Below are 15,923 nucleotides of genomic sequence, written 5' to 3' on the forward strand. Positions count from 1 at the left end.
TGCCCCTAACATGCGCTGTGAATCAAAATAGAACCCAGTAGTTTCATTCAACTTCAAATGGAAGGCCATGAAGTGAAATCCTCCTCTGCAAAATAACCCTCAACAAGCACAGACATTACTCTTAATTTTTGGATCTTGGTAGCAATATTAACCCAAACTCAACTGCTTGGTTTGTTCAATTTGGTTTATTCAATTAAGTTGCTTCATTTTGTTTTAGTTCAAAATGGCCATAAGCTATAAAGTTCACTAAAATAAACCATTGCTTTGTTTAAATCATAGATGAGACAAAGATATAGAGAAAGTGATGATGTTATCTGAACAAAACCATAACAACCAACCCAAAACAACTTCCTAGGAAAAAAAGACTGAAAAAAAAATACACTAATGCACTTCTGGTACTATCCAATAATAGCACATTAGGATTCATCAATGTAAATCTGAGCGATGAAACTATAATCAAGTTTTAAAATGGCAGCAATAGGGAAAAAAAAAGCAATATAGAAGAGTATAGTCTTACTACTGCAAGTGCACCCTTTCTCTACACCATCTTTTTCACATTTACTGGTTCAGTTTCTTTTGCAATCTCACCAACAAATTCAGTCTATATTTTTCTCATATATGTTACATAAATACACACACAAACCTCAGTTTTTATTTTAAATGAGAACTTAGTCTCTTCAAAGAATAATGGTAGAGTTACTTAAATTCATACGGAAAAGTTTCCTGATTGCCACAGCAGAGGGGACTTTTTATGCTAACTCTCATCACAACACCATGAAAAATCACTTCATTCCAAGTTTTCCCCCGGTGCATATCACTTGTGCTATCAGCACACTAACTACGTTTGCCTCCTCTTTCCTGTTTCACCTAATCAGTTCATAGTCGTTGAACAATGTACCCAACTTAGGAGCTCCCTATGGAATTTTACCCAACAGAAAAGCTGAAATATTAATACCGGGTATCTTTCAGCTGGAAGAAGCAGGAAGAAGCAGGAACATTCAAAAGCAATTCTAAATATTGCTTGTAAGATACACAGATAGTTCAAGTCATCATTAAAGGACACTTAGATTCTGTAACCATCAAGATGACGTCACCCACAGAAACCAGAAATAATAATCTTTCTTTGTATAGTATGGATTGTTTGCAATTGGAAATTGTAAATGAAGTATAACGCACAGAATGAATGCATGTAGATCTACCTTATGCTGCTCAAGCTTCCGGTGTATTGTATTTGCTGTTTCCTCATGAGCTTGCTGAATAGTTACTTCTTCCCTCAGAGCAGCCTCTGCTCTATAGAGCCAAGCACCTATTGTTCCCAAAGGTGCAGGAAGAGATTTATCAAGGTGTATATGCCAATCAAGTAGCTAGGAAATAAAAGTAAGAGGGTTGAACATCCCTCCTTGCTTAATTACACAAACAAATATCTTGAGAAAATTTAGACTTTACACTGTAAGACCAAACACCCAATAATAGAGTATGTTTGAGACATAACCCTAGGTATATTACTTCAAATTAATTCTGAAATTATAGCGATCTCACAGGCAACAACATTTCTTTAAGGATTCATTGATTTGGGTATTTTCCTTTCAGAATGATAATTAAGGTACAGAACCAACCACATATAAACTGCAACAACTGACAAGCTAAAGAACTGGAATTTCATCAGTTCATAGGCACAGCAAGGGATATGATACCTTCTTCCACCCTATGTCATTTATTTCATGCTTTTGCATAAAATCTTTTTATCTCTGTTTTGAACATATTTTCTATGTGTAAAGGACTGTGGAGTTGAGAATACAGCAGCAAAATATTACGTGTTTTTGGCAATCCGAGTTACAGGAGTGAAAATTAAAAATTACATCAGAATATTTGTGAACAGAATCTCTGTTAAATATATGACCTTAAAAAAAAAAAAATCCATGAATATACACTGAGTAATAATGATCTAATAGGTTCTTTTTTGGTACAAACAATATAACTTGCTTGGGATTTTTCATTCAATTATTACAAAATTAGTATAAAATAAACCCTTAATATTAATTTATCATTATTACAACCAAATAAAAAATAACATTAAAGCCTCATTTATTGATAATTTATTCAGTAATACACAGAATTTTTTTTAGCCATATTAAAAAAATGTTATATTAGAATCAAAGTATAGTCTTTATCTTAAAGCTTACAGTCTATCTTTGAGCAATGTTAAAGCTGATAGTGCAGTAAATATTCTCAAAACAAATGCAAAATAATTCAACAGTGCTAGAAAACTGGTCCATTTTTAGGTTCCTAATGCCAACAAAATCAATAGCAAACAAATGTCTAAATTATTTTAAATTCTCATCCTTCATTTCAAAAAAAAATATATAGCACAATAGTTTTCAACTTACCCTGGAAGAAACTCTGTCCCATGCTTGCTTCACCATAGCTTGATCAAGTGATAATTTACCATCTTTCCTTAATGACTGGGTTACAAGTTCAATCTGTTTCCTTTTCACCTCATATTGTACTCTGAAGTGCTTAAATGACTGCACAAAGAGAAAATAAAATCAATGTTGTAAAGAGTTAAACAATTAAATTCTTCAATATTTATGGAGTACCACAACCTATGACGATTTTGTACTGATAGAAGTCATTGTCTTTCCCAAAGAAGAGTAGCAGTAAGCTTTTATAATTACACTGAAATGCGTTTTATTTAAGGTATATAGAGACTTCAGAATCCTATGGTGAAATATAGGTAGGACTTTTGTATTTCCCTTCTGTTATCAGATGCCTGAATACTATGTGAAAGGAAATAATAACTGATCAGATAAACTAGCAAACAGATTAAATGCTACTTGAGACATACACTGGCTGCAGGAGAAAATATAGGCCAAGATTTATATTGCTGATCTAGACATTAACCTTTGAGAGAGGAGTTAAACACTAAGCTCTAAACCCTGTCCTCTCCCTCTGTCACCTCATCCAGCCTTCAGTCACAATTCCCATCTGAGCTATATCATGCAGGATCTGGAACGACTGTACAGACACATGCTCACTTCTAAGTAGGACAGTCCTTCTTCACACTGCTAGAAAAAGCTCTGTGTTAGGCAAACCATCTGTGCACTGTTCTACGTAGGAAAACTGGAGCTGACATTATAATTCCTCCACCAATAAAAGGCAAAACAATTTGTGTCATTTCTTTAAACTACAGTATACTGACTTGCATACATACAGTTTGTACAAAATACTGCAATACATGTCACACATAATGATGACAGTGATGACTTACCATGCAAAATTTTCACTACTGCTTACCTGGTATTTCTCCTGTAAGCTTGTTTCTGCCATTTGTGCTCGGGCTAAGTCTCTCTCAAATTGTTCTGCCCACACTTTTAGGTCTCTCAGCATCAGTCTGTCTTCCTTCTATGATTTAGTACAACCACACACAAGAAAAATATTGCAGCCTATTAGTAGAGGTGTCAGATACAGTCCAGAAATTAACATCTTTCTAGCAAGTTTAGGTCATTAGTTGTAAGGAAAGACAATGGAACATCTGGGTCCAATTGTCTTATCCTCATATAGGCTGACAGAAAAGCACTTCCTGAGTATAGAAAACTCAGCATCTACATGTGAGTCTAAGAGTGGTGAAATAACGACAATTTGGTACATTGCAGTGTTAGAGATATTACTTCTAACCTGATGTTAAATTAACACACAAAGTCCTTTACATATACCTCAAAAGGTAGTTTTAATCTTCCACATATTTGCAGAGTCAATTTTCAGTAATAGTCAATTGAGCTGTGACAAGAGAAGATTTTATCATCTACTACCATTTTATTTCTGATTGACTTCAGGGCAATCCTTGACATCAAGCTTCAAGCTCAGAAGTTGGCAAAATATTTTGATGGAAAATGTTTTAGCAAAGAAAATGAAAAGAAAGAAAACCCAATTGTATTCAGTTTCTTTTCCTTGCATGTAATTTTATGGCTTTGAAGAAGAGCCTATTTGTTTTACAGTTTTGCTTTAATGCTTCAGTCTGCCATAGTATTGATGCTTTGCAATGCTGCAAAATTCACTGCAGTATTAAGTGACATGGTAGTAAATAGAAAAATAGTAACAGGAAATCTCAGGTCTGTGAAGAAGTTATATGAGAAAGTTTTTTTGTGCGCTGTGTAAGCAGGCTAATCAAGTAGAACACAAGTGTCTGTCTGAGATTTCCAACTAAGGGACCATATGTGCTGGCTATTAACAGAAGCTACTCTCTGAAACAAAAGAAACCATATTACTGCTAAAATTTGGCTGAAAAAGATATATTATAGTGAAAAAATGCAACAGCACATCACATGAGTTAATCACCTAAAATGAGTAAGTTTCAAGCATTACATGAAAGAAGAAAAAATGGGCCACGTGATAAAAAAGAATAGCCACTGACTGTATGTAAGAAACAAAGTACTTTTTTGTAACTTTCTTTGGAGTCAATTATGGTTCCTTTCTTTGAAAGCTGCCTCAAATATTTAATGTATAACTTCCCTTAATAATTTTAAAAACATTCAACTATTGCTTTATTTCAGCTGAGGAATGGGCAGGATACTCAGATAGGAAAGAAACCCTTCTTTGATGTACCTCCGCTAATTCTCTTGCTGATCCTCTACTCAGTACAGTGCTAGTTGTTTGGACAGAATTTGCACAACAGATTGTGCTAGGCAAGTTCTAGCTGGGTATTTTCAGCAAGGTTAACATGGTATTAGAGAAGCTGTGCAGGAACAAAGTTTGCTACAGCTCGTGCTCCTGTCTTCTGACACTTGGCAAAAGTTGGTACCTGAGAAACATGATAGGATACATATGACGCTTCCCTGCTACAGCTATTTGGAATGCTAGGGTTTCCTTGACTGCACATACAGTCTCAAGAAGCCAAAACTCCTACGGCTTTCAACTTCTCAAATCATTTAAATATAGAGAAGAAAAATAAAATTCCTACTCTTCTGGTCTGATAGTTGGCTCTGCATGTGGGAAAATAACAACAATATCCTTTGAGACAAACAGTAAAGCCAGGAATACTCCCTCATGAGGAGAAAAATACAAGAGACAATTTTTAACTCATCCAGCCATCAGAAACTTTGGTATTAAATGCCCTCCATTCACTAGAAGTTATAACTTTAGTGGTATCTCTGTTAGCATTCAACTGTCATCTCCGTAAAGGCAATACCAGACTATGCATCTTATAGCATCACAGAATCTACTATAGTTTGGATCATAGAATCATTTTGGTTAGAAGAGACCTCCAAAGGTCATCAACTCCCCCGCAATCTTAATGGATTGAAAGTCCTATAACAAACCTACTAACTGAAACTTCAAGTATGCCAGTCTGAAGTCAGGAAGAGAATAAGCGTGTTACAATGTTCTGTACCTTACTTTTAGTTCACACTATAAATTTAGTTTTGTAAAACACTGGCTTTTACTCCTGTACAGCTCACATTCATATTGCTGAGAAGCACTTCTTCAAGGTCAGTCTGCCAGACCACCTGTGTGGCTGCAACTGTTCATACAGCAATGTAAGCAAAATAGGTGTTTTCCAAGATTCCTGTCAACACAGCTTTAAAATTTAATAATGGCTAAAACTCTGTCTGGCCAAATTTTTTTAAAATAGAGTATCACTGTGATCAAGAACACCTCTGGTACCTGGAGATAAAGAACACAGGAACAGCTGCAGCTCTCTTAAATCACATACCATTTTTCCAACATTAAGTGAAAAGATCAAGTTAACAGGTGGCATTGAGTCTTCTGTGATTTGCCCCCACACTATTTAGTTAGACAGCTTTTTGGTTACTTTGTTTAATTGCAGAAAATGTAGGTGTTTCAGTAACCACCTGTTTGAATGCTGTTAAAGACATTGTGCAACAATGCATGATAAGCATTTTATTTATTTATTCATATATTTTCACAGGTTTCCAGTTCAGTGCATCACTTATCACCTGCAAACACAGTTCTGCGGTCCCTGGTTGACACAAACACATTTTAGAGTCTCGGTTATGGCAACTGAGGTAAAATATTCACTTTCTTAGACAGCAAGGCACCTGTCACCAACGACCCCCAGGTTTAATGAGCTTTCTTAAAATATGAATTTCATGAGTGCGTAGTGCTTCTTCCTCTTAGTAAAAAAAATTTTAAAGGATATTATTACAGATATGCAAACAATTTTCTAAAGCCTGCATAAAGATCAGAACATAAACCATCCAAAAAAAGTTAACTAGGATAATTATAACCATTTGTGCTTTTCCCATCTTGAGGATCATTGATCTCCAATCACATTCATTTCAGTTTATCTAAGCCACTATGACTTTTTCTGCATAACACTTCCAAACAGCATTTTAAAGTATTAATTTATCCTGATACTATTCTACGAATATCCACTGATTTGCAGAGGTGAACAGAACTCAAATGCCAAGGAACATCAAAGAAGGTAATTAGAGAAAAGCGTTTATGAGTTCCAATATGATAAGGGGGTACAATTTAAATTTACAAAGGAAATTTTTGGCCCAGAATCAAAGTCAAAACATTATTTTTTTAACTTATATGCTGGAGTTAATTTGAAAATTACACAATAGAGAATACTTCAGTGTTTGAAGGGCTAAAAATAGGCATCTGTGTTTCATGCTAAATTTAATCATGGACTGGAAAATGAGTTCTTTGTTAGGTTCTTTAATATGTAATTATAAACTAGGTGAACTGTTCACATTCCCAGGCACAGGCAGGATAGAAGCTTCAAATATGAACTTTTATATCTAAAAGACTAATTCACCTGTTTTTAGGGATTGTATTTCTTATGTGCTAAAAATTCAAGTCCCTTTAAAAATGTTTATAAATTAATTAAATTAATTATTCTATTCCTTTTGAAAACCTGGGCTTATATTTATGTGATACTGGATGTGTATATGTAACTGAAACACATTCACTGACAAAAGGATCACAGATGCATGGTGAATGCTGAGCCAAGCATCATCTTCAGGGATGAGCCAGTAATACCTGTCTCTAAAAGCAGACAGTAAATCACTGAAAGAGCTCAGAAAGTTATTTTTGTACCTTCTGCTCAGGAAATCCCTCATATATTGGGGAACTATGCTGGCATAAGGATGTTGGAGGTGACAGGATTATCTTCTGAATTACTTGCTCATCAGAGCACAAGAAGGGAAATACTTTGAAGGAGCATACTTCCTTATTGTTAAATTTATACCAAAATAAAGAAATTGACAGAACTTTCACCACCTGAAATCTTCACTAGCTTCAGCAGCAATCCACCGGGCCTGTGTAAGTCTCAGAATGTACAGCAAGGTCCCATTTAAGCTGCCCAAACTTACTTGAATGGGTTGGGAAGATGGGAATAATTCTGCTATCAGTATTAATCTACACTTCAACACATCGTACTAGTTAGATATACAAAGTATGAGGTGAACCCTTGATCATTCTTACTTGAAAATAACGTATAGTTTATATATTAGAAAAAATCCAAAACAAAATAAAAAACAAATCTGAAACAACAACAAAACCCACACACAAAAATGAGTGTGGAACCAAGGTAATTAATTGGATCAGGTCAAACTATAACCGTATTGACTGACTGGAGTGACACCTGTTATTTGTTTGATAATGTATTCACTTCTGCAGTCTTCCAGTTTCACCTCTGAATGTTCATTCCAAATGAACATTCAGCTAATACTAGAAAATTATAACTATCTAAATGTCTAAGATGATTAAAAAAGCCTATTTTTTAAAAACCAGCATTTATATGAAAAAAAGGAGCAGCACATATCATGCAATTACACATGAATGTTCTCTCCTTCCAAACCACAGTCCACATACGTCACTTACACAATCATCTATACAACCTAATATCTACTCTATAAACCTAAAGACGTACAAAAATATCCATCTAGAATGAGATTAAATTAGTAGAAACAGCAATCTATAATCTATTTTTCATGCTTATATCTTTACTTCAGAAAACCCAAAGCATAGTTTAAAAATTATTACAGGAAAGTTTACTTGCTTTTCTATGATATTTTTCTGAAATTATTTGCAAAATTGAGGCTGTTAGTATAGGCTCATGCAAGAAAGTAGACTTTATGTTAATCTACTTCCTTTTTTGAAAGATTAACATAAGGCTAGCAAACAAATATACATAAACCCACATAAAATCTGATGTCAAATAAGTGCAGGATAAAACCAGGTAACAATCATGAAAGTGCAGTTCAAGCAATTATTCTGGCGTATATCACCCTTACCTTAAATTTCATAAAAGAAATCACAAAAGTTGGGATTGCTTGAAGTTCCTAGCAATATGAATCAAATGGGAAAGCAAGAAGGAGAGGGGAAAAAAAAAAAAAAGGGCAAACAAAATAAAGCAAAACAGGCAGAAAGTCCACAGAGAAAAATACAAGAGCCACACGTGTAAGAATACAAGATGTACTTAGAATATTAACAAGGTCCTGTGCCTGTATCATATCTAGCAAAGTAGTTTTCATATTAGATCTGAAGCCTTGAAAATGTTTTCAGGGGTGGGACATTCACAACCTCCGTGGGAAACCTGTTCCAGTGTCTTACCACCCTCATAGTGAAGAATTTTTTCCTAATACATAGATGTTTTTTCCTAATTCATTAGTTTACCTTTCACAGCTCATGTGCTAGAGTGTCTGTGGGTATAGTCAGAGGGAAACCGAGCATGGAATGGCTGAGTCCTGCACTCTCCTACATTGTCTCTGCATAAACTCAGGAAAAGGCGGTAAGGATGTTCCTCAAAATCCAACCCCAGCACAGGCAGCAGACCTAGCCAAGGCTGTCAGCAGCAGAAACTGCATTGTGTGCCATGGTATAGAGACAATGGAGCTGCCTTAGCCTGCCACAGATTACAGCATGAGGCTTCTGTGTTCACACCCTCTGCTTCAGCAGCCTCACTGTTCAGTGGGATGCTATGGCATCAGCACATGTATGTCCTCAGACTGATGCTGCAGTGAGGAAAACTTAAAACTGCAGTGATCAGGCACTAGAATTGGACAGCAAAGCTGCAGCAGCCTTAGCCACACAACGCTGTAAGAAGGAGATTCACTCCTTTCAAAGCTCTTTTATAGCTCTGTAGGGAATGCAAAGAAACGCAGATAGAAAGTGCTTCTTCTTTCTTTCTTGCTGGGGCTAACCAGATTGTCTCAGCAGTGTTTCCTGTGTTTGCCACGAAGAAAGCAAATGATCAGGGTTAGGAAGTGAGTCATGATCACTTGGCACCACTGAGTATAGCCATTCTAATACAAAACCAATGCACTAGAGCATACAGGAAACAAAAACCAAGAAAAAGACATGACTGAAAACAATTCCTTACAGCGAACAGTTTAACATCACCGTGCAATAGAAAGAAACCTGTGTAAAAATTGTAACTACCTCCCAAGCCTAAAAGCCCAGAGGCTAAACCTAAGCAATCTCTTGGCTTATTCTTGTTCTTATCAAGAAACCAAGTGTGATAGAAACAAAAGTGATGCATTGCTTCAGGTAACAAATCATTGCGTTGGTGTTATGTTTGAAAGCGTCTTTGGGAACTTTAGAATCCATAGGTTTGCTACTATTTACAATAGCTGTTTCTGTTCTTTTTGGCTCCTACTGCTGAAAATAGGAAAATCCCTATGGGATCACCATTCTGTTTTCTCCATCTACTAGTAAACATCTGCAACACTGGCCCTTTATTCTCACCTAATGTTTCTCAGGTTTTTTACTGTGCTTGCATTTCACTTGAACTGCTCACCAAAAGGAAACATAATAGACTTTAAAAAAAGCTATAAAATGGATTTACAAAGCCCCCATAATAATAAACTTAACTGTATGCATGATAAACTTACATCATTCTCCTGCACATCAGCCACTGTATGATGAGGATCAGGATAGTACTTCAGAAACTGGGCTACATAGGTCATGACAGACTTTTCATCTGGCTTGTCAACATCCACATCTAGACAAGTATAGAACACAGTAAATTAATCTTTAGCTGAATGGCACAAATGTCTAAACAGTATGAATTATCACATCTGGTTTAACCCATGCAATTAGTTAAAACTTTTTTCAACTATGCACTAGGTACCTTCTGGATCAAGCAGCCTTGGAATTCCTAGTTCTGCTTCTGCAATTGTGAAAGCTTCTTCCAGGTTTTCTCTATTTGACCTTCCCTTCACTTTCTCCATATCCACTAAATCTGGACGAATAGCATGGATAATGGAATGAAATGCAACACCACTCCTCCAGCTTTGTCCAAAATCTTTGATTTCAATTCCAACTTGCCTGAAAATATGAAAGAAAAAAAATAAAATTACTTGCAACATCAGGACTAAATGAAATAAGGGAGGAGACAGGATGGTCCACCCACTGGCTATCAATTATTAAACCTAAACCACTTGTGGTCTCTGTAATGTTAATCAGGTTGACTGCAGCTCCATTGCATAAATTCATTTCTGCCTATGAAGAGCCAAGAGTTTTTTGTCATATATATACTGTATTTGTCTCCAGTAGACTTGCTAGTGGCAATAAGCCAATGGTATTCTAAACAAATGAAGTGCATCAAGGTTCTCAAGGTTAATGTGCAACAGTCTGTGTGTGTAAACAGCTCCATTCATTATTTTCTCCCCCTCACTACTTTGTACTAAGTACTTCATATCTCCCTCTGTTATGACTACTGCAGTTCAGCAAGGTACACCAGTATCACAAAAAAAAACAAACAAACCAACCCAAAACTTCAGTAATCTGAAGTCTTTCAAAATGAAAGCACGAACAGTGACATCACTGCTGTTCAGGTGAAAATGTAGCGGAAATTTATTTATATTCTTACCAAACTTACGCGTCAACTAAAATAAAAACACAAATTATCAAAAAATACCAATATACAATGAGAAAGTAATCAGAACTGAATCACACTCTGACTGAATCTTCTAAAAGTAATTCTGAAAGATACGGTGCTCTAGCGACTGCAAGATTGTTTTTTCACTTTGTCTAAGCAGCCAAACTTCCTTTGAGGACACATTTATACACTAAGGTAGCCTCGTCACTGGGAGGCTTACAGCAAGAGCAGCTCTGAATGAAGGCCTCATTCAAAGCTCACTGTAATCAGTGAAAGCCTTTTACTAACTTTAGTGAGTTCACAAATTACAACGTGAAGCAGGGCTAGGCAAAGCGTACCATCCTTCGTCTAGGCTTCTTTCAACACATTTCACCTACTCTTTCCGATAATGCTGATGGTTTCATTTATGAACATCTTTCTGTTTTGTTTGTTTACATGTCTAGAAACTGCAGCTGATCACTTTCAGTTGCCTGTCCCTTACCGACAACAGTGCAGTAGGAAGAATGCCAAATGGCAGATTAGATTTTACTGCACCACAAATTACTGTATTCTACCTATTTATTGAACAACTGGAGAAAGTCTGTATCTTTACAATTATATTTCTTTTCTTTGATGCACCATTCCATAACTAGCCGTTTTCTCCCTATATTTTGCATGACCGATCTCTTCAAATAGCAGTAATTCCTTGATTTGAACAATTAAATCCATTTTATTCTTTTAAATCTTTGATTTTTATTTTCTTATTGTCGAAGCTATCAAACTACACTTGTATCTTTGATCTAATTTATGTGCTTTTTAAATGACATTTTGGAAGCATAACAGACATAGGATAATTACGCTAAATAAAGGAAAAGATTCTTAATAAGAGATAGCAAGCTACAACTCAAAAACAACTTGGATTAAAAAGAATGAAAGTTCAGGGCAACCTCTGTAGTAATAAGTCCCTTATATCACAAACCTGCAGAAAGATATTAATAATTTTTTGTCCCCAGCCTCTCATCAGAATTTTGTGCTCCTACAAACTCTGTCAGTGAAGAATGCTAAGCCAGTGTGGGACTTTCATTGTTACACCAAGTGTTTTGGCAGGACTAATACACTGTCATTCAGAAATCTTATTCCCCTTTCAGTTCCTCATTCTGCCAAAGATAATCCCACTCACTATTCTGAATCTATAAAATATGATTGCTTGTAAAATAATGCAAATCATTATTTATTACTTATTTTATGGTGGTAACACTTAGCAGCCCCAGTTGCCAAAAATAATATGATCACAGGGAGGTACTGTATAAATACTGAGCAAAAGGACAACAATCCCTGACTGAGGGAGTTTAGAATCTGAAGAAGACTGCACCTGAGATACAAATACAGTTTATGTGTACGTTACTTACTTTGCTGCTGTGTATTGTATCCATTTTAACAAAGCCTTCCTGGCACTTCCTTGGACCTTGGTTACCACCTTCCGTTTGCTTGGGGGACTTGCAGTTTCTGAACTGACAACGCTCTCCACAGAGGAAGCGCTGCCTGACAATGCCTGCAGCTGTGGGAGGTTGCTGGTAAGCTCTTCAATCTGTGGGGGAAAAAAATATTAATGGACTGTTTGTAGATAACCTTAATTCTGACCAGTTTCTTAAATAATTTCCTAATGTAACTGACAAAATAAAGTTGGGCAGAAGCTACGATTAACATGCTGTGTTTTATTTAACTGTACATTAAAATAGCTTCAAAAATGTTAATGTATGTGCCCAGATGATGGTCTTAATTTCAGAGAGTACAAGATATTTAGCAGCTATTGGCTTTCTTAGCATCCTAAAGCTAGAACAATATGCAAGTTTGTGATGTTATTTCTTACAACAAATTACCATTGAAACAGGAGACAATGGCTTACATTCAGCTTGAATTCAAAATATAAAACACTTAACTAATTTCAGAGGAGACTCATTCAATTAAAGAATGGAAGTGACCTCAATCATCTCATCTAGATAGCTCTTCATTTACCACTGTACTGTTTTGGCACATATTCAGTTGTGGTCTTGTTTAGAGGTACCTTGCTAAGTAATAGTGAGCATACTGCAGGCAGAGAGCATTAGCAGTGTTTGTGGAGGGTGTATGACAGTTATTTGCATCGTGCCTCCCATTAAATGAAAATCATTAAATTGATTCTTCGAAGAACATGAATTTGATTAACACTTCGGTTCTTTAACATAAAAAAGTTACATCTAAATGATATTGCAACTTTGTCTGTGCTAGGCTGTCTACATAAAAACAGTTTTGCCACATCACAGAATGTGTCTGCCGTAATGTGAACCACACCTGTCCTGCATTTCTGCTTTCATTCATGTTAAAATTATCTGCTTGTGACAACTAAAGAAAAGCTCATAAAAACCCCAAGTAAAACAGATGAAGAGAATTAAGAGTTTCAGTAACTCTGAGAACCATAATTTTCCTCATTGCTCTCATTGAGCTATAAATTAAAAATACAACATTAGTATCACTCTGGTTAACTTTTCTTCTGAGAAGGAGATCTGAACCACTGATGTGTCACACTGGTTGGTGCTCAGAACGGCATCCCTGAGACATGAAAGCTACACCATAAGAGAAGTAAAGGTGAAGAACTCCACAAAGAAAATGAACAAAATTAGCTGGGTTTTCAATTGTTGAGCAATGACTCATTTTGTTAACTTTTATGGACAGGATTTAGAAAAGCATTTTTCTCTTCTACCTAACTTCAACAGAATGCAAATGATCTCTCCTCTACAAATTCAAACCCCTCCCAGTCTACACCATTCACAGCTAAACACAGTGTGTTTACATGTATTGAAAATAATTAGTCTGACATTGAGTGCACTGGAATTAGACATACAGCACAATCACCACTGAGGTTACTAAAGGTACTAGTAACAAGAATCCACAATTCTATCTTACTTTGTTTCTCCACTGTGTTCTTTAGAGAAAGTGGAAGAACATGTTCCACTGATGAAGGAACCCCATCCCTGGCCCAGACCAATCTATTTCAAAGATAACTATGTAATTTTACCCAATGTGAAGCACCCCTACCATCAACTGTTGGTTTTTTTTTTTACTCAGGATCAGATTCTCAGCTACCTGTAAAAGTGACTTAGCTATGCTGAAGGACTGGAACTATTCCATTTCATATGAAACAATGACCTGAACCATTATTTGAGCAACCTATACTGAAGTATAAAAAACTGTACCTGAAAATATAAAATTATGGTCCACATCAAGCCAAGCACAATAGAAGGCCTGCCATCAGCAATATCAGTTGAGTTTATGTTGACAAGTTTAATCTATATAGGAAAGAAAACGTGTTACTACCACACACAAAGAATGATAGTTATGAAATGCATTTCCAAACGGTTTTATACTTTTAACGCATTTTTGTAATCAAACAATGTTTCTTAATTAAAAAAAAAAAATCACTGAATAGTGCAACTTCACTTTTTAGACAAGTATAGCTATAGCTAATGAAAGATTTTTAAAACCATTAAATGCTATTTGTGGAAAAAATATTTCATTTCAAGTAGAAAGAACAATAAAAATTACATGGAACCATTGTACAAACCGGAGATCCTCTGTATACGGACTAGCATGAAAAGCAAAAGGAAAAATATGACACAAGAATAAGTTTTAAATTATTACTTATTAGGTAAATGCATTAATTTAATTTTATAATAAAAAAGCACATTCTTGGCACATTTTACAATACAATTAATAAGGAAAGCAGGGATTTCTTCCTATAGCTCTATTAGATTTGGAATTAAAAAGAGAAGTGAGTTTGAGAAACAAGAAAACGAAAAGGGAGCTAGAAAGCATAAAAGAAACATAAGAGAAAAAAGAATGACTAAGTTCTCCAATAGAGAGCCTCTTATTGTAAAGATATTACCACCACTGATTAAGGCTCCCTTGCAAGACAAACCTGACTATAGTTCTTTTAAAACAAGAAAAGAGTAGGAAAAAAATGTTAATTTATAGTCTGAAAAAAATGTTAATTTATAGTCTGAATAAAATATTACCCTAAAAGAAGCTTATAAGACAAATGGCAGTAAAGGAGCAGATAAAGAGTGTATCATAAAGAAACTAACAGGTAGATAATGTTCAAGGAACTGGAATAAAACAGGTAGTATTGGAAAATCAGCAAATATGCTAATACTTCAGCAAAACTAAGAGTCTGCCATTAATCATGATATAAATATAAAGGGCTGCTAAAGTGTTCATGCACTGCAAGCTTGTTCATGGACAAAGGTGATGGAAAAACCTTGGAGAATAGGTTAAAGAAAAGCAGGAGAATGAGTAGGTGACATCATTTGTCTCACCAAAACAGAAAAAAAAATGCAGTTCTCTGAATCAGAAGCTGGAAATCCATTAAAAAACACCAAAAGCAAACAAAATATTGGTCTTCTGGACTGTTTAGTTCTTTTCAGAATCAAAACTCCACAGCCTACTAGGGAAGAGGCAGAGGAGAAATCCCCACAGGTTATATTTCCAATCATCACCAAGAAACCTGACAAAACTCTGACAAAATTGACATTACTTGCTTCTCTACCACTCAGTAAGGAAAAATTTCTACTAACTACCTGAAGAAAAATATATGAAGAATCTCATTTTCTTAGCTGGACCAATTTCAACAGAAGCTTTTCTTTTTCTAGAAAGCAAAATTTTTCTTATCTGTATTAAAGATCAAAAGATTTGCATGGACTCAGATAAAGCTTCTGATTAGGCTACTGTTCACAAAAGCATAGCCTATCTAGTCTAGTTATTGCGTTACCTCTGTCCTATACTCTATTAAAACGGATCTAAACCTATAAAATAAACTTTCCAGAACCACAAAAGAAAACCGGTTTGGTTCAGAATTCTATCTGTTAATTGCCAGCTGCATTTTTCCAGTATGACAGTCTGTTTGGACAGTGAAGATAGGAAGTTGATTAAATGTGTAATAAACTTTACTTATGGAAGTAGCCATGGAGGAAGGAGACCCTGTTGGCACTCCCCAAAGCACTGTGCATAGCCACCTGTCCCTGTTCATTCACCTCTGAGTATAGAGCAGGGACTACATGCAGCT

At 35.6% G+C, this 15,923-nt stretch overlaps 1 protein-coding gene across 1 annotated transcript in view; it reads right to left on the reverse strand.

The window, feature by feature from the left end:
• The window catches only part of SYNE1 (spectrin repeat containing nuclear envelope protein 1), a 295,836-nt gene that overhangs the window by 210,094 nt on the left and 69,819 nt on the right, over window positions 1-15,923 (reverse strand). The window contains exons 6-12 of the mRNA XM_065680584.1: window positions 14,059-14,151; window positions 12,235-12,413; window positions 10,097-10,293; window positions 9,858-9,967; window positions 3,295-3,402; window positions 2,388-2,525; window positions 1,200-1,364 (exon numbers count right to left, since the gene is read on the reverse strand). Of these exons, the coding sequence (XP_065536656.1) occupies window positions 1,200-1,364; window positions 2,388-2,525; window positions 3,295-3,402; window positions 9,858-9,967; window positions 10,097-10,293; window positions 12,235-12,413; window positions 14,059-14,151 (990 nt within the window). The remainder of the gene's footprint in view (window positions 1-1,199; window positions 1,365-2,387; window positions 2,526-3,294; window positions 3,403-9,857; window positions 9,968-10,096; window positions 10,294-12,234; window positions 12,414-14,058; window positions 14,152-15,923) is intronic.

The sequence above is a fragment of the Lathamus discolor genome, chromosome 5 (assembly GCF_037157495.1).
Source record: "Lathamus discolor isolate bLatDis1 chromosome 5, bLatDis1.hap1, whole genome shotgun sequence".
NCBI classification, from domain to species: Eukaryota; Metazoa; Chordata; class Aves; order Psittaciformes; family Psittacidae; genus Lathamus; species Lathamus discolor.